Here is a 24,585-nt window from a genome sequence, read left to right as displayed (position 1 = left end):
CTCATTACCAATCGCGAGTATGTTTTAGCATCGTCGCCTACTTTTGAGCTTAAGTTCAAGTCTTCAACACGGCTTTCGCTCCAACTGGCATTTTGGACACGAATGGAGATATACCCCTTGGCGCGCGCCTGCCATGCCATGGGTCAATTTTTATGCCCGTGAAAAACGATTCTTAAACGTCGTCTTTAACCCTCTGAATTATGACCTCAAATGACTTCAAATCTTCGATCTTCGTATTGTGATCAGGCGGTGAAGATCACTCTTTGAATAAGAGAACGAGTCATATATACCATAAAAAAGGAGGACATAATGTGACCTCTGACCTCTGGAATATTACCAAAAATGACCTCTTTCTTCGGTATCTCTATTGTAATCAGGGAATGAGTCACTGCACGTACCCTGACGGAAGATAATTCATTTTGTGACCTCTGACCTCCCCGAAATATGACCATGAATGTCTTCATTCTTTTCTTATCATTGCTGTTTCTCCGGGGGTTCAAGCATTCACCAAAATGGGTACACATAATCGGGAGGATGGGGGTGGTGTGTGTGTGTGTGTGTGTGTGTGTGTGTGTGTGGGGGGGGGGGGGGGGCACCCCAACCCATCATGACCTAATGTGAGGAAACCTTTGATGTGACCTTTGATCTCTTAGGCGTGAGCTCCATTGACCACGAAGGTTTTTATTTCCCTTGTCACGATTACGAATTTTTCTCTTTTATATATTACATCTTTTGTCTATTTTCTAAAGTTTCAAATCAGGTCAAATTTTGCAGGAACAATCCCGAGATGGTATTTGAACTGGAGATCATTTTGATTGCCTTTTCCATATCTGACGAATGACTCAATATGTTCAACGTTCTGTATCTATCTGTCTGTAGCAGACATAACTTTGGAAGAGGTGTGGACTGATGGGGGTTCTTCAAGATGACCTAATCCAATGATCCTATTGTTTTTGTCCCTAGTATGACAGGGTTAATGTAATGGTGATAAGATTTTACACCTCAAGTATGACAAGGTCGAGTAGTAACATCTGGGCTTCGTTTTCCTAAACGTATGAGCAATATCGGCAAATGGCCAGTAGAAGAGAAGTATTATTTATCGTATTATCTTACCCACAGATAGAACTCCACCCACTGCCCTCGACCCAAAGGAATTCCACTCAGTAAGTGTAACCGAAGCATGAGTTATACAACACCTAGGTTAAGTTATACTACAACACCGAGGTTAAGTAGGGTGGTACTACATAGTACAACCCGTCCCTTCACATTCTGCGACACTGGCACTACTTATACCACACCCGTCGTCCTCCGGCATCGTCGCACGACACTAACAGTACATCACGTCACTGATCCGACCCCACTCACGCCTCCAGCACACAATGAACCGAACGTCAAACCCAACGCCCTGCGACGGAGAAACAAGCGTCTGAATCTTATAATACATCCGAAATCCGGGCGATACAACGCGACGGCCTACGACCAACATAAACCTCAACACAATACACTCGCCAGCAATTCCATCTTGGCGCGAAAATACAACAAGAGACGGAGGGGGGGTATGTGTGTGTGCGCGTGTGTGGTGCGGTGTGTGTGGTGCGGTGTGTGTGTGGAGGAGCAGACGCCACCGTCGGGGAGAAGCAGGGAGGAGCATGGAACGCCCAGCATCACAAGCGATCAGCAGCCGAGCCATATTCATAATAAAAGCCAAGATATTCCTGGCCGACGGTAAGTCATGAGAAGCTGTGAAATATATACAAGAGTGTGCCAGCCCTCGCCCAGGGAAACATCACAGATGGCCGATAAACCCGGGGAAATTTATGCGCTATGTGAGCTCTGTCGATATCCCTGGCGACTCACCGGGGCCGTGGACGCTTGGGGTCCATAATATCCTTGGGTACGGAGGTGTCTGGCTCAGGATTATCCGGGGGGATCGGTCCCCTGGCTCTCAATTATCCAAGCTATAGTCGCTAGGGTCTGCATTATCCGTGGTAAGTAGGTCGCTAAGGGGAAGGGGTCTCATTATCCAGATATAAGGGGGTTGCTAAAGTCATCAATATCCCGGATATAGGGATTCTTACTACTTGGATTATCCGGAGTTATGGAGGGGAGTGCCTATAGTTTGGATTATCCGGAATATGGGGCCCATACAGTCTCGATTATCCGGAGGATAGGGTCGGTAAAGAGTGGATTATCCGGAACACGCTAAGTTCCCAAGAGCTTGGCTTATCAGGGGCACAGGAACAGTTACGGTTTTGATGATCAGGAAGTATGAGGGTAAGGTCCAGGGGATAAGGACTAGGGTTAATTGCTGGATATTCTCTCTCTCTCTCTCTCTCTCTCTCTCTCTCTCTCTCTCTCTCTCTCTCTCTCTCTAGAAGTCTGGATTATCCGAGATAAGGGGAGGGATCTCTAAGGGTATCCATATCTCAGGCACAGATGGTTAGGGCTTGGGTTATCAGATAACTAAAAGGGAAGGGTTAGACGATCAACGCAGAGGGCATAAGCTTTCTGGACTATCTTCGTGCGGGTTGACAGATATTCATAGGAATATCGTCACGCGGGTATTCAAAGCCTGAACTATTCAAAATAGGGAGGAGTGAAGTCCTGATTTACCTCAAAACACGGCAATTATATCCTATGTCCACATATTGTACCCACTCTGCGCTTTTTTCTTGCCTTCTCTTACCCCTTAGTCGAGGGCCCTTCTACCCATCGCTCACCGAAATGCTTAGTTTGTGTATATACAAATAGTAAAGATCTTAAAGCTAAAAGAAAAAAAAAAAATATCCGAGATAACACAGATCTCAAGGGGGAAAAAAAATAAGGAAAAAACACGAAAGAAAATAAGCTGACTTAGCCGTATTTCAAGACAAAGAAGGTATACTACGCCGAAGAAAATACGCCTGACCAGAGCACACCCCTCCCTCGCCAAGATTTACCGTCGTATTCTGAAAACTCCTATTCTGGTGTCGTTGTGAAAACTCAGCCCATATTTCAGGTTTATCCCTCGTGTTCAAACCACCTCCCTCCCCCTAACACAACTCGGCCCTGTGGTTGGTTCCATCTGGGAGATGGTGCCTCATTAAACATGTTCTACCAGAGAGGGTGTGTCTCTACGTAAGTACTGCTGTTGTGTGTTGAATATGAATCGGAATAGAGAAAGGTGTATGGTGACATGACACATATGTAACATTTGGTAGGATGTCTGTGTTGCTAACGTTCCGTGTGTAGCTGTATATCTGGCTCACTCAAGCAGTACATTTTAAGGGATGTAAACACACAACGTGAGGGAAACAGTGTGTCTACTACGTCATACTCACACACGTTTTCTGACTAGTAGCACAAGAGGTGATTCAAGGTCATCACCCTAATAGGCACAATAATGCCAAAATGGCAACGAGCAGTTACCATCGTTCCTGAGAAAAGCTTCGATCATAAGACAGGACCAATCATACTTATAGGACTCATGATGCTAACCCAATGCTATCTGATTACGATAATCATGCACAATATCATATAGAAACAACGAAGGCTCATGAAGGAATTTCCCTATGATCATACACCGTCATATTTCTTTCATTCTCCTTCCTTCTGCTATCACTTCATCCTTACACTTATTTCTTCCATCTCAACTCTCAGTCTATAATACTACATCAATCTAAGTATCCACACACAAAAAAACAAAGGATTTCTGTGGATTGGATTATAAAATCTAGGCTTATAAACCAAGCTACTAGAGCTTCTAAGAATAGTTAGAACCCTAAAGGATTTCAGTGTCGGTGTTTACATTTTCCAAGAGTCTACATTCCAGGTAAAATCGTCGCTCCCTTCCTCTTCATGCTCTCCCAACCTCACTCACTCTCTCTCTCTCTCTCTGAACACGAGATTTACTTGACGCCTCTGACATGAAACGTGCGCTGGGATGGAACACACACACCCTCCTTCTCCTCCTCCTCCTTGCTGCACCATCTTCCACAGCTGCTCTACGACTCCAGTAATTCTCTAAAAGATGTCTAATGACTATCATTTAACGTTTGTTTCGAAAGATATTCGCACAAATGGCTCGTAGTACACAAGCTTACATGGTGCGTGTCGATATATATATATATATATATATATATATATATATATATATATATATATATATATATATATATATGATTTCCTTCACCAGTATTTCAGCGGGCACTTGTCATCCTGCATAACTTAATTATACATTCCACTAATCCCTCTTTAACAGAGCTCCAAAACCGGTATAACAAAGCCAGCATCGGTGTACCAAGTTAGCACAGCAGGGAGTCTTATCTGGTGTAAATTCGTGTGAGTATCTGGCCATCTCATGATATGGAAACTTTACAATGAGGTAGGTGTGTGTGTGTGGTGTGTGTGTGTGTGTGTGTGTGTGTGTCACATACCATTCCCCAAGCATTCACCAGTAAAATATCCTCGACAGCACGAGTGTATGATGACAATGTGAACGTATCCCAAACTTCGTGTTAACGATGCTTCATTTCACGGCTTCTGTTCATATTTTCTGTTGAACACCAGTGACTGCTTCATCTCAAGTGTGTTTCTCCATTTCTCTCTAACTCACTTATCCTCACTAATCAGGTTGGTGACCGCATCACGCAGCAGTAATCTGTAGTTTTCTATATCTTAAAGAAAACGTGAAAATCCTCACTTTCACTGGATTACACGAAAGCCTAGAAATTGTTGATACAATAAAACTGTTGGTTTCGTCCTTTGTACTGACGTCACGGCGTTATTTATCGAATAAACGTCAATAATCCTCCATTTACCATGACTTTAGTCTTTCCTTCATTATATAAATTTCTTTATGTATACACATCACTTCATTCTAAAGGTCATATTTCATATTTTTTTTCGTTTACTTAAACAAGACTAACCCTTACTTCTCTGGTCGTTTTCGTAATTAGTTTTTACAACTAACAATTGGGTGGATCTCAGTTATCTCTCTCCCTTCTCCCCTAATTCATCATGTCTCCTCCCTTATCTTGTAATCTTGGCTCTCAGACATCCTTTTATTCTTCCCAACCTCTTCCACACTTTTCTTCTTTCCCACGAAGCCTAATTACTCTGTCTTTGACTCGTTAATTTCTATTCAAAAATTTTATAGCTTCATTCCTACTCCCCCATGCACGATCTCTACTCTCTCTCTCTCTCTCTCTCTCTCTCTCTCTCTCTCTCTCTCTCTCTCTCTCTCTCTCACATGCAAAACACCATTTCCCCTGATTTTCACAACATACATAATTCCTACTCTCTTTCTCTCTCCGTATCTCCTCTCTCTATCCCTCACCATCTCTCTCTCTCTCACACACACATAATATCTCCAATCTCTCTTTTTCTCTTAGGTTCCCACTCTTTCTCACTCTCTCTTTTCCTGTTTCTCTCCCGCTGGCCCGGCCTTTCACAGACTGCTGGCGGCAGGTTAGAGCAAACACTCGCGTCGCCCGGCTGTGTTTGGAATGTGTTTGCCGTTTGATGGAGTGTGTGGGTGTTTGTCAAAGGATGTGTGGCTTGTATTCGGCGGGACGTATTGTGTTTGGCCAAGGGTGAGACTCTCTTTCAGTTCGCTGGGAGCAAGGAAGTGTGTGTGTGTGTGTGTGTGTGTGTGTGTGTGTGTGTGTGTGTGTGTGTGTGTGTGTGTGGCTATACTCATGCCTGAATGTAGTTATCATAGGCTTCTAAAAACTCTGGTTTATCCTTAAATAATCTCTCTCCAACGACAGGAAGAACCTTAGGCATATAACCTACTTCAAGAATGACTTTAAAGACTTGATGAGGATGAGAGTGACCGAGGATGGAATTGTGGTGGAGTAAAGACAGACTCATTATCATCGACACAGCAAGACTCCCGTACTGGTACAGTGCACTGGTCAAGGAGAAGGAGGAGGAGGTGGAGGTGGTCCACACCTGGATGTTAAACAGTTATGATCCTCCCTTTGAGCATAGAGTAACGACCGGTGTGGGTAAGACGGGACGACCCTCCAGTGCGACGAGACGAGACCTGGAATGCGACGGTATACGAGTCCTAAAGTGCGTCTGTAAGAGACCAACAGTGCGACGGTACGACCCTTGAGTGGGACGGTATGAGACCATCAGTGCGACAGTACGAGACCTCGAGTACACCTGTGCGAGACACCAAACAATGCGACTGTATGACCCCTCGAAAGCGACTTTACGCGACCGACAGTGTAACAGTACGAGGCCTTTGAGCACGACAATATAAACTATGGGTATGATGAACTGGCCTTTGAACTCATCCATAAGGGTCAAGGGTCGGAGACATTAAGTTACAACCCCTACCAACACATACGACAGAACCATAAAGAGATCAACACACAAATAACTAAATGATCAAATAGATAAACAGATAATGGAGGAGCTGTGGGGAAACCACCTGTAGAAATTACCGAAGATGCGAGACACAGATAATCCTTTATAAACCTTCCTTTTAAACTGCCCGGGAAATGCTTGTTCTCGTCCCTGATCGCGGCTATAAAAACACGTGGATTAATAAGTATAAGACCTTTAATTACCACTCGGCTTAAGAGAGACTGATCTACTGTAAATTGGGGTGATTTTTAATCATGCTTATTACAGGGATAATAAGTGACAAGCACAACGATAAACGTAATAACATGAGCATCACTGGATGCCTAATGAATGGCCCATTGTTCTATACATGGTAGCAGCGGTTAGCAAGATGGTGCGAGGGACACAGGGAGGGGAGTGGCGGGCTAAGAAGGACAGAGGGAAGGAGGGAGGGAGGAAGCTAGTAAAGCTAAGAAGGACAGAGGGAAGGAGGGAGGGAGGAAGCTAGTAAAGCTAAGAAGGATAGAGGGAAGGAGGGAGGGAGGAAGCAAGTGGTAAAGCTAAGAAGGATAGAGGGAAGGAGGGAGGGAGGAAGCAAGTGGTAAAGCTAAGAAGGATAGAGGGAAGGAGGGAGGGAGGAAGCAAGTGGTAAAGCTAAGAAGGACAGAGGGAAGGAGGGAGGGAGGAAGCAAGTGGTAAAGCTAAGAAGGATAGAGGGAAGGAGGGAGGGAGGAAGCAAATGGTAAAGATGGGGAGGTCAACCACAACATCCACCTGTGAGCAAGTCTTGTGGTCGACATCTAGCTTAATGTGTATGATAGATCATGACGGTCCTGATTATACTGCATTCCAATACAAGACACATTTGAGAGTGCATTCATACACACATCTACCATAGAAATGGACACACACTGCATGTCTGTATGGAGGCACACGAAGCCATGAACTCACATGCACACACATGCACACAGTAAGCAGGAACGCATGCGCTACGGGAGATGGCGAAGATTACATGCGCTCTCGGAGGCAAGCATGGATAAATGCGCTCCGGGAAAACGGCTGGGAATACATGCGCTCTGGAATAGAGCCAGGAATGAAGGCGCGATGGAAGACATCCTGTGAAGAATCAACGAGGCAACAACATGAAGAATGTTGCTGGTGTACGAAGCGGAGGAGACACAATTCATGTAACAAAATAGAACTTTTGGTGAAGTCAGACAACCCTTCAGAAACTCCCCCAGCTTGCGTCCTGGGTCATATCCACTTGCTCCTTCCTCCTTCACCTACGTGTTGAAAAAGACCCTATCTACTCCGCCTTCATTGCATCCCATGGTGTGTATAACAGATACCCTCTCTGATCCATGTTATCCACATAACACTCGTCTCGCATGGTCTTTCCCTTCTGATGGCCAGGTGCTTAAGCACTGAATTTATATCCGGGTTCGAAGACCAAAGACCATTTTCTGTTTAGGTTAGCGCTATGGTCGAGCAGAGAAGCTTTTTCTCCAACGAAGAAATCTAAATATTCTCTCCTACCATATTCAACTTTCTGTCTCCCTTCCCTAGGATGAGAAACCACTCGAATTTAACCATACCACGTATCAAAAGCCCACTGATTCTGTAACTCCAACCAGTGGATTTCTATCAAACCTTCTCTCTTACAACCCACCACGGTAATCTCAGATCTCTCGTCATTCGTAGCTACTGTTCAATTCACTGATGTAGGTAGATAAGGAGCCTATTATTTCATCCATTCAATCATTGACGAGAAAATGTCTTATCTTCAGATATACAAGCAGAACGTCTGGTTCATCCCAAGTGTTACACTGTTGTTCACGTTCTATCACAACCACCTCAAAATCTCCTACCGTCCCTCTGATTCAGCCAAGTGTTCTTCTAACCTTTTCTCCAACTTATATTCATGAAAATCTCTCATTAAGAAAGCCCAGGGAGAAGTAGGAGGACGGAAGAATAGGAGGAGGAGGAGGAGGAGATGAGAGGAGGAGGAGGAGGAGGAGGAGGAGGAGGAGAGGAGGACAGAAGAAGAGGAGGAGGAGGGGAGGAGCAGAAGGAGCAGGAGAAGGAGGAGGCACCCGTGAGAGCCAAGTACACCCTGGAGAGCCATAGTTCACCAGGAATATGTGCAGATGCTTGCAGGGGCGACAACAATTGTGTATTGCCCCTGCCAGATGCCTGGGTGGCTCCCATTACAGATTATTATTACCGGAGGCACCTTCGCCCAAGACAATAGCAACACATGTATTGATTCTGGACGACACACACACTCGTCTGTATGTGTCTGTGTGTGTGTGTGTGTGTGTGTGTGTGTGTGTGTGTGTGTGTGTGTGTGTGTGCGAGTAATTACCTATATTTTTTACAGTCCGAGGACGAGAGTTCTGACAATAGTGGAGCACCATACCAAGATCTTTTTTCATCATTCACTCTATTCCATTCATCCATTAATCGTACTGTACAAGTACTAACTTTTCACCTTTTCCCACTTAATTTCGTGTTATATCCTCTGGCTGTTCAACATTTGAACCTTTCGAAAACAGTCCACTACTCAAATTAACCCTTACTCTTCTCTCTTCCACATCGGACAAAAGCTATAGCCTCTTACCTCTCGCCCTAACTCAGTACTTTTGATTCCTGTACGTACCTTCTTTATTACATTCCTCTCGACCTTCTCTATGAGCTCTATTTGCTTCTTTCGTTGTGGCGACCAGAGGATACTCTTGCTTTGAGCTAATATGCGATACGAACAATTTGCTGAATATTTGCTTAGCTTAGAGTCTACTGTCTGCCAGCAGGCAACATGTCTCACCTTCACTAGTCTCCTCAGGTGAGGTTCTGTCGATAGGTTAGCTGCAATGTTTTCCAAAGCCAGACTCACTACCGCACAGATTCCTGCAGATTATTTCCCGATAGATAATATTCACATCGAGGCCTGTCTTTCTCTGTGGACCATCCTCTTCTACGGCTGAATTTAATCAACCCAGCATCAGTCCAACTTAAGATATTTTTGTCTTGGTCCCTTTGTAACGTGATGCAGTCTCCACTACTCTTTACTTCCCTTATGACCTCGGCATCATCCGCAAACATATTCAGGTTTGAGTCCTTCTCGCAAATCATTTACTTAGACCAAGATGATGATGGCGAGTGATAGGTCGGATGGAGACTTATTGCATTCGCAGAGAGATTGCTTATCTCTCCATCTCTACATCTCTGTCTCTTTCCATCTGAGGGAGACATTGTCTTTACTCTTTTTTCATTCCAACAGTCAGCACCCTGGATATGGCGCTGACTGTTAGACGAAAAAAACAGAGAAATAGTAAAAGCAATGTGTTTCCCCATCTATGGAGAAAGGTATAATAAGATAAGAAAAAGCAGAAGAAAAACAGTTACGTTTCCTTTCGATACAGGAAGACATAATGAAAATGGAAATGTCAAAAAAAAAAAAAAAGAATAAGAAGCAGAGTAAATAACATGTTCTCTCTCTAACGGAAGGAGGTATAACATGAGGGAGAACCAACAAAAACAGTTGTGTGTTTTCTGCTGCGGAGGAAGAGGTGGTATGAACATCATCTCCCATTTGGCCGTAATAATAAGTGCAGAAAATGTTCCAACAGCGTTACAGATGTAACGGTAAGAGCGCTCTTCCTGTTACGAATATATTGCAGGGTCAGCAACAACGTAAACAGACAGCAGCAGTAGCAGCAGCAACAGGAGCAGCAACACCATCGGGAGCAGCGAACTGTCATCTACCATTCTGTCTCCTCTAATTGGCCACGTTCTGCAGCCAATGAGCAGGCTGATGGGACGAGAGAGAGAGAGAGAGAGAGAGAGAGAGAGAGAGAGAGAGAGAGAGAGAGAGAGAGAGAGAGAGAGAGAGGTGGGGGGTTAGAGAAGGGAGCCCCACTAATAAAATAAATTGAGAGAACAAAACAAGGGATAATAGAGCCAGCCGTAGCAAGGACAGATGAGGCCGGGGTGAGGGTGCCACGGCTCGTAGCGGCACCCTAATTGGCACCACTCTCCCACCAATGACCGGGCTAATTGGATGAAATGGTGAGTAATGAAACGAATTAAAATAAAACGGAGGAAGGGGGGGGAAAAAAATAATATAGAAACGAGGGAAAGCCCAGCGTCGAGGACACTGTGCCTCGATCCCGTCTCTCTAATTGGCTCCATAGAGTTGGCAGGCGAGACTTTCCCGGGGCCTTCTGGGAATACAGGTCTGACATCCGTCTGATGCCACCTCGGCCGCTGCTCTTCTCTTGGTGTTTATCTTGCTCCTGCCTTAACACCAAGAGACCCAGCGGCCGCGTCGCCAGCACCAGACGGCCAAGGAAGGTTTTCTAGTCATTAGATATTACGAATTAGTTCTCTGGGTAACTGGAGGTCAAAGGCGGTCTTCAGGGTAAAGAGGCCGTAAACGCTGCGAACTGTGTACATTGCGGGGGGTGGGGGCTGTTTCAGAGGACGTCCCTGGTGTAAAGAGGCCAAGAATCTTCTATGGTACCTGGAGACCAGAAGTGATCTCCAGCATTAGGAGGTCAGGAGATGCCTCCAAGAGCAGAAGACCAGAGTCGCTCGCCAACTTCGGAAGGGCGGGAATCTATTTGGTCTCTGACACATGGAAGCTCATCTTCAAAATCATGTGAGCCACACTTGGCCTTCAGCACCAACGGAACAGCACCAACTACTGGTAACAGAAGACCTGGAAAGACTTCCGTCCCTAGCAGGCTTAGAACTGTTTCTCGCACCAGAGGGCCTACGACGAAGTGGTTCCTTGCACCAGAGAGCCTACGACGGAGTGGTTCCTATCACCTGAAGGCCTATAGTGGGATGGTCTTTAGCACCAGAGGGACCTTAGTGGGACGGTCTCTAGCACCTGAGGACCCACAGTGGGGTGGTCTCTACCACCTGAAGGCCCCACGGTGAGGTGGTCTCTAGCACCTGAGAGTCGAGAACTCTCTAAACAACCTTAAGCTAAGAAGAGCTTTCGATGCTAGAAGGTCTAGAATAGTTTCTTACACTGGATTAATAACTGCCTGACCATTTGATGCCTGTAGCACCACGAAGCCAGGAACGTAAGTAGCTCCAGACACCACAAGGCCAGGGATATAGCCTCCCCACAGAGGAAGAATGAACCAGAGTCAGGAATGGCGTCGTGTCAACCAGCAGAGGTTAACATGACCTCTGGCAGACAAAGAGCTAGGAGTGATTCCCATCACGAGAGCGCCAGATGCAACTTCCTGCATCAGTGAATCTGAAGAGGCAAAATATGTGCGGATGTCGACACTTTCCTTTCTGCCGCTCCCGTCTGCTTCTCTCCATCGATGCCACGTCAACGCCTCATTTGATACTGAGCCAATAGCCGGTCCACACCTAGAGCTAAGGTCATGCTGACGCCACAGCTACCTCAAGCTTTCAACATCTTACATCTCGACGCAGGCATTGCTACGTGGTATGATCCTCACCCTCGTCTTTATCATTAAGTGATCTCCCAGTGGAATAATCTGACACGAAGGTTGTCAGGAATCGATCGTAGTTAGAGCTATTTGAACAGATGAACTAAACTGATACACAGATCTCCTGCTGTGAATACTTGAAAACAAAGAGAAAGATGAAGAGGCACTGCTTTAGTCGCTTCTCATCGTCTCCTGTAAACACGTAAAGATCCTCAAGACCTTGAGCATGAGGTAAGAGCAGTGGGTAAACACAATGACCAACACAGCCACAAACATTACACCGTGAAGCTTATCCGCGCATCTGTCTCGTCTGGCTTTAAGAGGGCTCAAGCCACAGAAAGTTCCAGTCAGACAAACTACCACCTGAGGGTGACCATAAACAGCCATTAGGAAGATTAATGAGGGACACGTGATAGCAGTTTCTCTCGTGCCGGCAACGAGATCCCGAGGTTGTGTTAGCGATGACTCAAGTCTCTGTGATCATCAGGTAAATAAAAAAGATCTCTCTCTCTCTCTCCCCTCCCCAGCCCCCCAGCCTTAGCAATGCACTGTGATGATCAACATTTAGAAAAGACATAAAGAAGTGAACGTGAAGGTTTTCTTGCCCACATGGTCGACAGGCGGTCTGAGAGTAATGACACACACTGCTACTGTGCATAACATTCTCAGAAAATGAAGTAAAAACATTTATGAGTTTCCTCCTCACCTCGTATCTGACATGCACTGGGGCTGGCAGTCATGTTTACATGCTTCACTTGTCACTGTGATATATGTACTCTGAAGGCTAACACAGCCTCACATGGTGTCAACATTTCTTACACAGTATGACGTGGGAACACAGCTAAGAGCAAATAACACTGACAACTCCCTGGGAGGTAAAGGAAAGGGGGGAAAAATATATATATATGATACGACACTAACCTGATCTCTACGTCTGCAATTGGTCGGACAACCACGAAGGCGCTGTCAATATTCCTTCCGGTAAGTTTACGACAATTGCACAGAACTTGGGCACTGAAGTTATAAATTCCGGGGCGGTGGTAAGTGTGGCGGAGGGTGAGTGACGTGTCGCTGGTGTTAATAGCCGAGCTGCCGACGGAGACCCAGGTACTAGAGGATGATGGGCCACTGGCGCTGGGCCCCTCCGACGTGTTGGGGAGGGTGCTGCCGCCATGCACGGGAGTCGTGATGTTGGAGGTGATGGTGGTGATGCCGGGAGAGTCAGAGGGATGGGGAGTAGTGTTGGTGTTGGTGGGGATGTTCTTGTTGACGACAGTTCTGTTGGCGTTGGTGGTGAGTGTTATATCACTGGGAGGAGTGGTGGAGAAGGTACTGTCATTACTCTCCTCACTACCTTGGACCTGAGGAAGGCCAGTGCTGGGGTCTGGTGACCTGGGGATCTCACCCACCCCAGTCTCTGGTACCCACACTCCCCTCACGTCATCCTCCTCACCCTCATCCCGCACAGGAGTCGCACGGTGGTTAGACGACGATGATGACGATGATGATGATGCTCTGCTCCTAATTTTCTCTTCCTTCTGCCTCTCTTTCATCTCAGTTTCCTCACGATGTACGGTATCGCCAGGATGGCTCTGCTCCTCGAGTAGCACTTGAGCCTGAGGTGTTGGTGCCCTCACGTCTCCTCCTCCTCCTCCTCCTCCTCCTCCTCCTCCTCTCCCGTGTCTTCCATCGTCACCTCACCTTTAACTCTCGTCTCCGCCATCACTCGGCCCTTCAAGTCTTCAACCATCATCTTTTCCTGAAGCTTCTCCCTCTCCTCGGCCAGGCAACCCTTCGGGCCACGCTCTTCCACGGTGCCCTCGCCGAAGTCCCAGGCCAAGGAGACGTGTCCTCCAGGGCAGAGTGACGTGGGGGAGGTCGTGAGGGAGACGAGCACGTCTGCGGCAGCTGATTCCTCCATAAGTGGCAACACCGTGTCAGGACCTGCAACATGTGAAACATTTTATGAATTGTCTTCAACACTGCACAACGCCTGTGGCTGATTACCTGTCTGCTTCTGTCTACCTGTACGTTTATTCACCTGTGTACTAATGTACTAATTCATCTACATATCTCGCAGTCAAATGAGTCTGTTTATTCATGTCTGTTTCTGTCTGTCTGTCTGTTTATATTTACAACCTAGCTCAACACACACATTTGAGAATATTACCAAACTAAAGTATAGCATTAAGTAGATTTTCCTGTCAAAATTCCTTATTGTTGATCAGTAGACCTTATATATATATATATATATATATATATATATATATATATATATATATATATATATATATATATATATATATATGTGTGTGTGTGTGTGTGTGTGTGTGTGTGTCAAGAGTTATTCACCAAACATGACTGCATCGTAAAAAAAAAAAGACACACAAAAGAAATAATTCCATTAGAATAGTTTTCTGTGACTGTGGGTCTGGCTGGTGCCACGTCAGAGAAACATGAGAACGATGAAATCTATTAACGATGGCAAGATCCAAAATGAATATAATCAAGTCGCACTTCTGTGATGGCTTATATTTCGAATTCTATTTTACCACCTGATTCCCAGGTTTGCATATACAATGGACGAGCAATCTAACGAAATAATCCGATCTGAATATTTGATATACGTGATCAGAATCTTCCTTTGAAACGTTTATATTTATAGTTTTAGTGGATTTTCTTTATCAGAATTCGATCAAATGACCACAGTTTAGAGAATAGTATCAAAACCTGATTGACGTTACTGCTATAAGAACTGAAATCATAAGCCATGATGACTATGATGATCTTATGTATGGTATTCACAAAGACCAATTATACAAATAAACATCACTGGTACATCCTTGAAACACACTCGACACTTCCAACAAAGGATAAACAACTTTTTTATCATAATCAGAAGTTACCATACGTATACTTAGTGCAAAGTTTAGATACTATACAGGGGTTCTCAAGACTATTCAAAGACTTTAGCAAACTTTAAAGTGGGATCCACACCCTCTCTGTGATCCTATACACACACACACACACACACACACACACACACACACACACACATACACACACACATACATACTTCCAGATATAATACTTATATTACTTCAGCAATTGATACCGTAATGATAAATAGAAAGATTCACACAATGGCACTCGCAATAAATAGACAGATCAGAAAATCAAAATAATCAGAAATACGAGAAGAAAAAACAAAAATCTTAGTAATAATGGATCTGTTTTACCGAATCTTATTTCCCGGAAATCATTTTAGAAATTAATGCTTCAGATGCCACCAAAAAAAAAAAAAATGAAAATCAAAGAATCGTACAATTATGTATTTCTTTTATCCAGTCGTCCAAATGATAACCCCCGTGATCTGTTTTCTTTTTCGGTCTGAGAGAAAACGATGAAGTCTGGACGTCAACGCAATTCTTCGTATAACGTAGACCGGACGTTGAGATCGAGTATGTACAGTAATTCCTCGAACTTACGAACATAAAAAAAAAAGAAAAAAGATTATGCTAAAATATGCGTCAAAACATCAGATGTGGTACGTGTTAATGCTGCAGGTGAGCGAGCCTCGCTGGAAAACATCTGACATGGAACACGCCAGAATTATCAGCGAGGCTTATTAAAAAGAAAAGTGTACCATCAGCTGAGGTAGCAAGCAAGAGTAACGGTACCGTAAAAAACAGGTACAACGGCATGAACAACAGGAGTAACAGGGAGCCAACAGGAGTAACAGAGGACATAGTACCTAACAGAACAGCATTAACAAGAGCAGCATAAGCCAATGGTGGGTGTACGAGGATGCAATGCTGCAATGGAGTGAGAGAGAAAAGAGATTAGCATTACAAACCTTCAAACAGCAGATGCAAGCATTACAACAGTAAAAAAAAAAAAAACCACTTGCTGGATTTCTATGCAAACAACAGCAGTGTTACATGCAGCTGCTCTAACAACAGCTGCCAAACCATGGCAGCTATTACTGTTACAAGGTCTGCATGAACGTCAGGGACACAACACAAGAAAAAAGAAAAAGAAATTGAGGGTGGTGGAGGAAGGGAGGGACAATAACAGAAGCAGAAAGAACGCTACTTCCAAGAGCTGTAACAGGAACACTCACGTTAGCAGCACGATGAAGAAGAACAGCAGAAGCAACAGCAACATTAACAGTAGCAGAAAATAACGGAATGGGTTCTTCAAGTGTATATCTTGATGACAGAACGGTTATCATATATTTCTGTCCACGGGTATGCATTTAAGAGTTCACTTCCTCATTTTAGTAACCCCATATATATATATATATATATATATATATATATATATATATATATATATATATATATATATATATATCCGCAAGATATGGATGCAATTTTTAGGCACCATTACATTTGTACCACACTCTCCGCACTGAGAGCATTCGGGCTGGCGTTGGCTTGGTCTCCAACACCTACCGGGTAGATTATTCACACACACAACCACACACACACACACACACACACACACACACACACACACACACACACACACAGCGGGGCAATCTTGGCAATGACTGACTTTAAACCTAATGGGGTTGCGAGGATGTTCAAAGTCCTTCTCAGAACTGATAATGTCAAGGTACTTCTCTGTTGCCAGGGCGGCGGCGCGTTCGTGTCCCTCAATGTACGTGAGGGGCGTACCTGGGGGCAACAATGATGACCTAGGGATGATGATAGATGACGGTGGAGCAAGGGGCAGTCCGTTACCTTGGGAGCTAGGTACTGCAAGGTACCGCAGGAGCGAGGTACAGCGCACTGGACGAGACGGGTTGTAGGGAGGCAAAGTACCTTGAGAGAGTAGGTACCTAACGGAAGACTGAAGAAAATGTACCACCCGGAGAGAGGAAGAGAGAGATCGCCATCCTGACTTTACGACGGAGACGGAGTACGGTAGGGCGAGGTACTTGCAGACGAGAGCCGGAGGACAGAGAACCAACCCCCAAGAGGAGGGAGAAGTACTGTCCTTGACGGCAAGTGAAGGGCAGACAGGTGAAGGCACTGTACTGGACGGGATATGGAGGACAAAGGCGTGCTCTGGAACAGCGTGTCTGAAGGTAACAGGAGACCATGTTTGACATAAGGTGGAGGACAGGTTACAAGGGGGAGGGGATAGGTGGTGTGTTTTAAGGGGAGGTTGGAAGAGAGATAGTACCAGGTAACGGTTAAGTTGATGGTAAGGGGAAGGAGGATAAATGTACCCTAGAGATCAGAGATCAAACACCAGCAGACCTGAGCTGTGTTGAGGATCATAGACCACTTCAACCTGTCTGTTGTTGAACCCCTTTGAACACCAGGGCTTTACCTACCCTTGAGAACGACGGTACGACCCTTACATAATAGAATCACCTGGCGTTTGACCCGACCCTTGTTGCCGAGGAGTCGTACCGTTGTGCTTACAGCACAATCGGCCGTGCTCAAAGGGTTATTCCGCTGTTAAGGGGTCGTAACAGTCGTATCCAGGGATTATTCCGCTGAGCTCAAGGGTAGTACCTCAGTGTTTAAGGGTCGTAACAGTCGTACTCAGGGATTATTCCGCTGAGCTCAAGGGTAGTACCTCAGTGTTTAAGGGTCGTAACAGTCGTACTCAGGGATTATTCCACTGAGCTCAAGGGTAGTACCTCAGTGTTTAAGGGGTCGTAACAGTCGTACTCAGGGATTATTCCGCTGAGCTCAAGGGTAGTACCTCAGTGTTTAAGGGTCGTAGCAAGTTACACAAGCGTCCAAGACCAGCAACGGTCGTACCAGAAATACAATAAATGTCATCGTGGGCTGGAGGGCGACATGAAATATTTACGACTAATGGAGATCTGCAGGGAGTTAAACAAAGACATCTGTCAAGCATCGAAATTCAGTGTGGACAATAAACGTCCTCTCTGGACTTAATGCAGAAAATCTGCAATGGAAATTTTCGGCAACACACACTGATTAATTAAGTATCAGAGGCGGGGTGGTGTTGGTGCATCATTAAACAATGAGTCCACGCTTGTACTCATGACGTTAACTGTCCTGAATCTCGAGTTGATAATGATTAATGGTGAGGCAAGTTTGGCCGGCCCAGGGTGAAGATGGGCAAAGTCTGGCCAGGGAGAAGATGGGCAAGTATGGATAGGGTGGAGATGGGTAAGTTTTTTGGCCAGGGTGAAGATGGGGAAGTTCTGCTGGAGAGAAGATAAACAAGTTTGGCCAAGGAGAAGATAGGCAAGTTTGGCCAAGGAGAAGATAGGCAAGTTTGGCCAAGGAGAAGATAGGCAAGTTTGGCCATGGACAAGATGGGCGAGATTGGCTCAGGAGAAGAGAGGAGAGTCGACGTACCTACGTTAATGCCAGGCTGGGTAGGGAGACAGAGATCGTCTCACATAAGATGGCAGTTACCTCCTCAAGTCCTCAGTGAAAGGAGGGTTGGGTACGGTCCTCCAAGACCTCACCAGTGTGGGTAAGGAGAGTTCGCCCCCCTGGTGCTATAACATGCATGGAACACATACCCTTGTATACAGCTGAATAATCCATGCATTAAGATACAAATGTTACATGTGCATACCATCACAGACGTATAAATGAATATATAAGTACATTAACTTTTTCATGTACTGATATGGTCAAATAAATACCTTGTGAATATCATGCAAATTCATGCTACCAAAGACAATGAGTGCATTTATAGTATCTGTATATGCATGCGAGTATGCATACATGTATGTAAATATACATGAATATATAGCAGTAGGTCACATTGATGTGCGGGATCTAGTATCTGCTGATAACCAAGAGGAAAAAAATAAACAAGAAAATTCCCAAGTGCACTTTCGTGTGATTCTCGCCTGGTGATGCAATAACACGAAAGTGCACTTGGGATTTATCGAGTTTCGGTTTTCCCTCGTAGTTATCAGTAAATACATACATACACACACATATATATATATATCTTGGACAATCACTTGTTTACCAAACGGCGTCCTAGCTACGTTTCTTCGTTGTATATCAGCTTATGATGTGATTATTACACGAAAGTGCACTTGGGAACTTATCGTGTTTCATTTTCCCGGTGGGCTCATAGGAAAATATATATACATATATATATGTATATATATATATATATATATATATATATATATATATATATATATATATATATATATATATATAAAGTAAACACCAGTTATACTTTTATGCTTTATCGGACGTGTGAGAAATGAGAGAAAATTTGATGCCCAGCATGGCCTCTCTCTTCCTCAATAAACCAGTCAACAAGTGATATTTTCCTGTACAAAAAAGAAAAGACACCTTTTCCTGCACTTGCTCACACCACCATCACCACCACAGTCATCAGCTCACAGGCCAAATGTCAAGCATCACTACACAGGTCAGAGGTCAAGAAGATATCCCGAAGGGTACAGGAAGAATTGCTGTGAAGTCAAACACTAAGAAATTCACGAGAAATCAAATCAGTAATCCTGGATTACAACAGCTTAATTTCTGGAAGAGAATTTGTACTTTTAGTCTAGAGGAATTCTCTCTCTCTCTCTCTCTCTCTCTCTCTCTCTCTATATATATATATATGTATATATATATATATATATATATATATATATATATATATATATATATATATATATATATGTATATATATCGCACCTGGAAAGATGCTAATAACAATAATCGAATCATTGTATTTCAAATAATTTTGTGTTTTTTTTTTAGATTAGCTTAATATCTTTTTAAAACAGACTCTGGAAATTTATGACCAGTATAATGTTAAGAAACATAAAGGTCAAAACATCAGGTAAATTAAAGGTCATATAACCCGATAATGGAGAGTCTGACAATAACATGCAATACGTCTGAAAAACATGTAAAATGTAAATCTATCTTTATGATACACATGAAAGACTTCTCTTCATATCCTGGGGGACCAGGGAAGAAGGTGCATTACCCATGTGTCTCCCTGTGTATCGAAAAAGGCGACTATGATTGGCGGTAGTAAAGGGGGGGGGTTGTAAATCTTCCCCTCCTGTATCATCACTTTCATAAAACAGGAACATAGGAAGGAGACAAGAGAGGAGCTATCTCCGAGGGCTCATTCGTCTGTTCCTGGCGCTGTCTCGCTAAAGTGGGAAAGGCAAGACAAATGTAGAAAAGGAAAGTGACTTTATAGAAAACGTGATTTACGCTACTCCATAAAAAGGTGGACTGACTACGTCTTCAAGATGGGAGTTTGACCACAGAACGAGCTGCGGGGGTAGAGGTCAGCCCCTAGGACTAGCGTGAGGTTAAGAACTTCAAGCCTTACCACACTACACATGAACTTCAAGCCTTACCACACTACACATGAACTTCAAGTTATGTTAGACTACAAATGAACTTCACATTACCCGAAACTACACATGATCATCACATTACGCTACATATGAGCCTCATACATGTCACCCTCCACACATGGATTCAACATTCATAGGTTACTTTAGGTGGTTCTCATGTTACATTCTAAAGATGTGCTCCACATTCGAATGTACTTCACCGTTTGGATTGTAATACTCAATTACTTGAGCATATGTGTATGCTCTAAGCCTCCTTATTGCACCTGACACGTAGGTGTAACACCAGTTTCGTAATACATACGTATATCAACATCAGTTGCTACATCCTGCAAATAACCCTTGGGTAGCTATGCTTGAAGAAGGCAGTGATGGTAGGAGGAAGACTCGAAGAGGGCGATAGAGGGAGGACCTGTCGTATTGGGCAAGGGGCAAGGGGGTAAGTTTGCTAGTTGTACGGGGAGTGTAAGGGGTCTGTCGTCTGAGACGGGGCTGTGGTGGTCCGGGGCGGGACAATTGTAATCCTTAGCGAAGGGCTGTGGTACCGGGATGAGACGCAGGCCCCTCCCGTACCAACGCCGTATAAAAACCATAAAACCCACCAGCCTCCAGATATTCACGGTGGACCACAGAACGCGTCGCGCGTAAAAAAAAAAAAAAAAAGTAGTGAAAAAAAAAAAGAAGAGACGCGTCCGTGTTGTGTTATAAAACAATTAATTACGCCACAGATAAACCAATAAGCCCTGTATGAGCTGCGCGAAGCCGAGGATAAAACCCGAGCGGTAGTTGGAGGTATTGAGGATACGACTCTCTAAACCGGTTTATGTTATATTCAGTCAGCAGAACCTGCCGGTTAAGCGACCGGTGGCCAACGTGAGCAAACACCTACAGTGGTAGTCCTTCATCCGGACGGCCGGTTACTCAAGGCGAAAGTCCGGTAAAAGGATCGACACTCGAGGTGGCGTGAGTTAAACCGGTGTGGACCGGCCTTGCGTTAGGAGCCAACTCCTCCTCGTAATGAGTCGGTATTGGTTATTACTCGTCTCAATTACAGTTACAATTGACAAGGTAATTGGGGATGAAGAGAGTCGTCAGAGTTTGTTTAGTGGAAGACTATTCCATCCACCCACACCCACCGCATCCTCAACCCCATGTTCTTCGACGCCACTGAGGACGCAACCGCCAGTAATACTTTGTTTTGTTCAATCTCTCTCTCTCTCTCTCTCTCTCTCTCTCTCTCTCTCTCTCTCTCTCTCTCTCTCTCTCTCTCTCTTTCTAAAGAAGGACTAAGGGGGCCCCTTCCTGCCGTCTGATTTTCTCATATACTCCCACGCACTCTCTCTCTCTCTCTCTCTCTCTCTCTCTCTCTCTCTCTCTCTCTCTCTCTCTCTCTCCAGTCATGGACATCGGTCTTGGCAAACCCCGCGCGTTCTGTAATAAACCCCAGAGTCGAAACAACGCTCGGCAAAGTTTAGCTAGTTTCTTTTTTTTTTCCTCTTTCTTTTTCCTCCTCCAGCGATGAATCTTTCTAACCCGATGATGCCACTTGACCACACTGCTACACCGTAAGATATTTAGCAACAGATCTGCTGACCACCCGCTCAAAGTTCTGCTAAAGGCCGGGGCTCCAGCTGTCACTCAACTGTGTCGGGACGGAATGATTATTATACGATGGTTGTCTCCAAGGAAACATTTCAGGAATATAATTCAACTCGGGGAACATACATGTGTGTGTGTGTGTGTGTGTGTGTGTGTGTGTGTGTGTGTGTGATCATTAACAATTGTTTTGCTGATCATTCTAGCACAATATGCCTCACTTCGTGAGGACTTTTGCAAGAGGAAGCGAACCCATCCTCGTTTACCAACTCCTGACGAGCTAACAACGCTTGGCTAAGCTTAAACAAAGCCTCCATAAGCTTAAACAAGGCTTGGCTAAGCTTAATGAGGGAAGAGGTGAGGGGCAGTAATGCCAGCTGGCAACCCCTTGCACCCCTCAGAAAAAGGGGAGGGGGAACTGATATATAAATATATACTTTTTTTGTGTGTGTGAATGTCAGTGTAGATGTAAACATGTTTGTTTACATCCATATGTGCGCTCTCATGCAGGGCGGGTGTTTACTTGTTGTTAAGCTTTATTTGTTTGCACTCATGCAGACATTAAGGATTGTGGAACTGCCTCTCTCTTTTGTTTGTAAAGTAAAAGGGGTCGAATTGTTTGTGCCGAAAACACACGTTTTGTCCCCCGTGGGAGAGAGAGAGAGAGAGAGAGAGAGAGAGAGAGAGAGAGAGAGAGAGAGAGAGAGAGAGAGAGAGAGAGAGACTGCCTGCCTGCCCTTCCCTATAGCCTTAATGTACGTACGTACAGAACTGATGGTCACTTTAAGAAGCCACGCGACGCCACGTACAAGACGAATCGTCCATCGTCTGTGAAGAGCACTCCCCCTTCTTGCAGACCTCCCCAACAGCATCGTCCACTCGGACGTAAAAATCTGTACAGCCACAGGTTTTTCGCATCTCCAGAATAACCGATCTAAACCACAGGTTTATGTTAAGATATCGAGCTTGGGAAAACCAACTAGCGGCTTAGGAGCAACACAACACTAAGATACCCTGGCGTTCCTCTGGTCACCCACTACCAGCTGGCACTGGGCACCCACACTGCTGCAAAACTCGTCCTAATAATCAGTATAATTAGAAACGCGAAGTTACTATACTAGTTAAACCAGCAGATAGGAATTATGCGTCTTAAAATCGTACTTTATCACGTCTCCTTTAGGGATATTACGCGTCTGTTTTGTAGACACAGTGTAGTGTAGCGATTAGCGTTGCTTACAATGAAGCACACATGGGCCCACCCGGGTTCGAATCCCGGGCTGGGCATCATCCACTGTAGCTGTACATAAGGACTTACCCCTCTCGTACACCTGGATTTTGGAAGCCCTTAAAGTCTACTGATATAGGCTAACCCTATATGTATTCAAGGATATAGATATATATATATATATATATATATATATATATATATATATATATATATATATATATATATATATATGATGCCCAGCTTATGGTTGAAGCACCCAGAGACATCAGCAAAATACTCATTACAAAAACTAAAGGAAATCACTCAATTTTGTTTTTGTTTTTAGAAAAAGATTCTCTCTCTCTATCTACACAGATTAGTAATGAGGGTCATTACTACTGTCTTCCAGCAGATAACTATGTCATTAACCGGTTATCTATCCTTTCCTTCGTACAACCTTGTCCTCCAGCAGATGACCATCCCCATAGACCATCAGGTCTTCTGCTATTTTCGCCTCCCTATGTACTCGTGCGTTACCTCTATTGACTCCTTCTATCTTATTGACTCCTATCCTTCTATCTTCTTACATTGTCTCCATCTATACACATCAGGAGTGTAGGATTCCATGACCCAACCCCACAGCAGCGCAGTACCTCCTCTGAGCCATTAAAGCTTCTCTTATCTGACCTTCTTTTGTAATACTCTTTTTTTTTCCTACGTGTTCAGAAAAAAACGTCTGAGGACGACACAATTCATCACGGATTATCCCTGCCGTGTGGGCGTCTCTTGCCAATAGGCTACCGATGAATTATGCGCATATTTACAGCGGTGTAGATAAACGCAAAAGAATCTAATGATAATGCCACGACGAATATTGTCAACCGCTTCTCTCGAGTTGAAAAGTGAAGGATATGATATGTTTTTTTTTCGCTGTGTGTGTGTGTGTGTGTGTGTGTGTGTGTGTGTGTGTGTGTGTGTGTGTGTGTCAAGTGCTATTATGATAGACGTCTGACCTCCATGTTGGGTAGGCCTGGTGTAGGAGGGGGTGTTGTGGGTGGTGAGAGAGAGAGGGGGAGTAAAGGCTAGTGGGTGGAGTGGGGGTTGATGACGACCCCGTGCTTTGCATATGAATGGGGTTCGATTACGTGTTCCGAGACGAACGAGACTTTATCTCCAGTCCTGGATCCCACATGGAGCATCATTAATTCGTCCATATTTCAGGTAATTGGAATGAAAACGAAATCTAATTCAGGCGTCAGATGACATATATCGGGGAGGGATTAGAGATTAAGATTAGATTCGTTAACCCTTATTGCCCTTATATACATCCATCACAGCGTCCCTCACATTCATGATGATCCTCCAAGCTGAGGGAATATGGCGCGCGCCCCCCTCACCTCACCTTCGTTCCCTGGATGTACATAAATCTTAACTGGGGAGAAGAAAAAAAAAGAAATATTGAGATGACGTCAGATAAAAAGGCTTTACAGTGCTTTCGTACCGTACTTGTTATGACTTTTATGAATATTTATGATCATATAATACCACAAGAACATGATGGTGGGCAGAGGGAGGTTGTTACATCAACAACACCCCCTCCTCCTCCCCATACTCACCTC

The 24,585-nt window shown here is 44.5% G+C and overlaps 2 protein-coding genes across 2 annotated transcripts in view; both read right to left on the bottom strand.

Moving 5' to 3' along the window:
• Positions 1 to 13,457, bottom strand: part of LOC139758804 (uncharacterized) — a 1,625,355-nt gene extending 1,611,898 nt beyond the window's left edge. The window contains exon 1 of the mRNA XM_071680623.1: positions 12,732 to 13,457. Within this exon, the coding sequence (XP_071536724.1) occupies positions 12,732 to 13,363 (632 nt within the window). The 5' untranslated portion in view covers positions 13,364 to 13,457. The remainder of the gene's footprint in view (positions 1 to 12,731) is intronic.
• LOC139758805 (uncharacterized) overlaps positions 13,444 to 24,585 on the bottom strand; it is a 150,848-nt gene continuing 139,706 nt past the window's right edge. The window contains exon 5 of the mRNA XM_071680624.1: positions 13,444 to 13,754. Within this exon, the coding sequence (XP_071536725.1) occupies positions 13,444 to 13,754 (311 nt within the window). The remainder of the gene's footprint in view (positions 13,755 to 24,585) is intronic.

This window comes from Panulirus ornatus, chromosome 31, assembly GCF_036320965.1.
Source record: "Panulirus ornatus isolate Po-2019 chromosome 31, ASM3632096v1, whole genome shotgun sequence".
Lineage (NCBI taxonomy): Eukaryota > Metazoa > Arthropoda > Malacostraca > Decapoda > Palinuridae > Panulirus > Panulirus ornatus.
The sequence above is the reverse complement of the archived record's forward strand: the minus strand, read 5'-3'. Positions and strand labels throughout refer to the sequence as shown.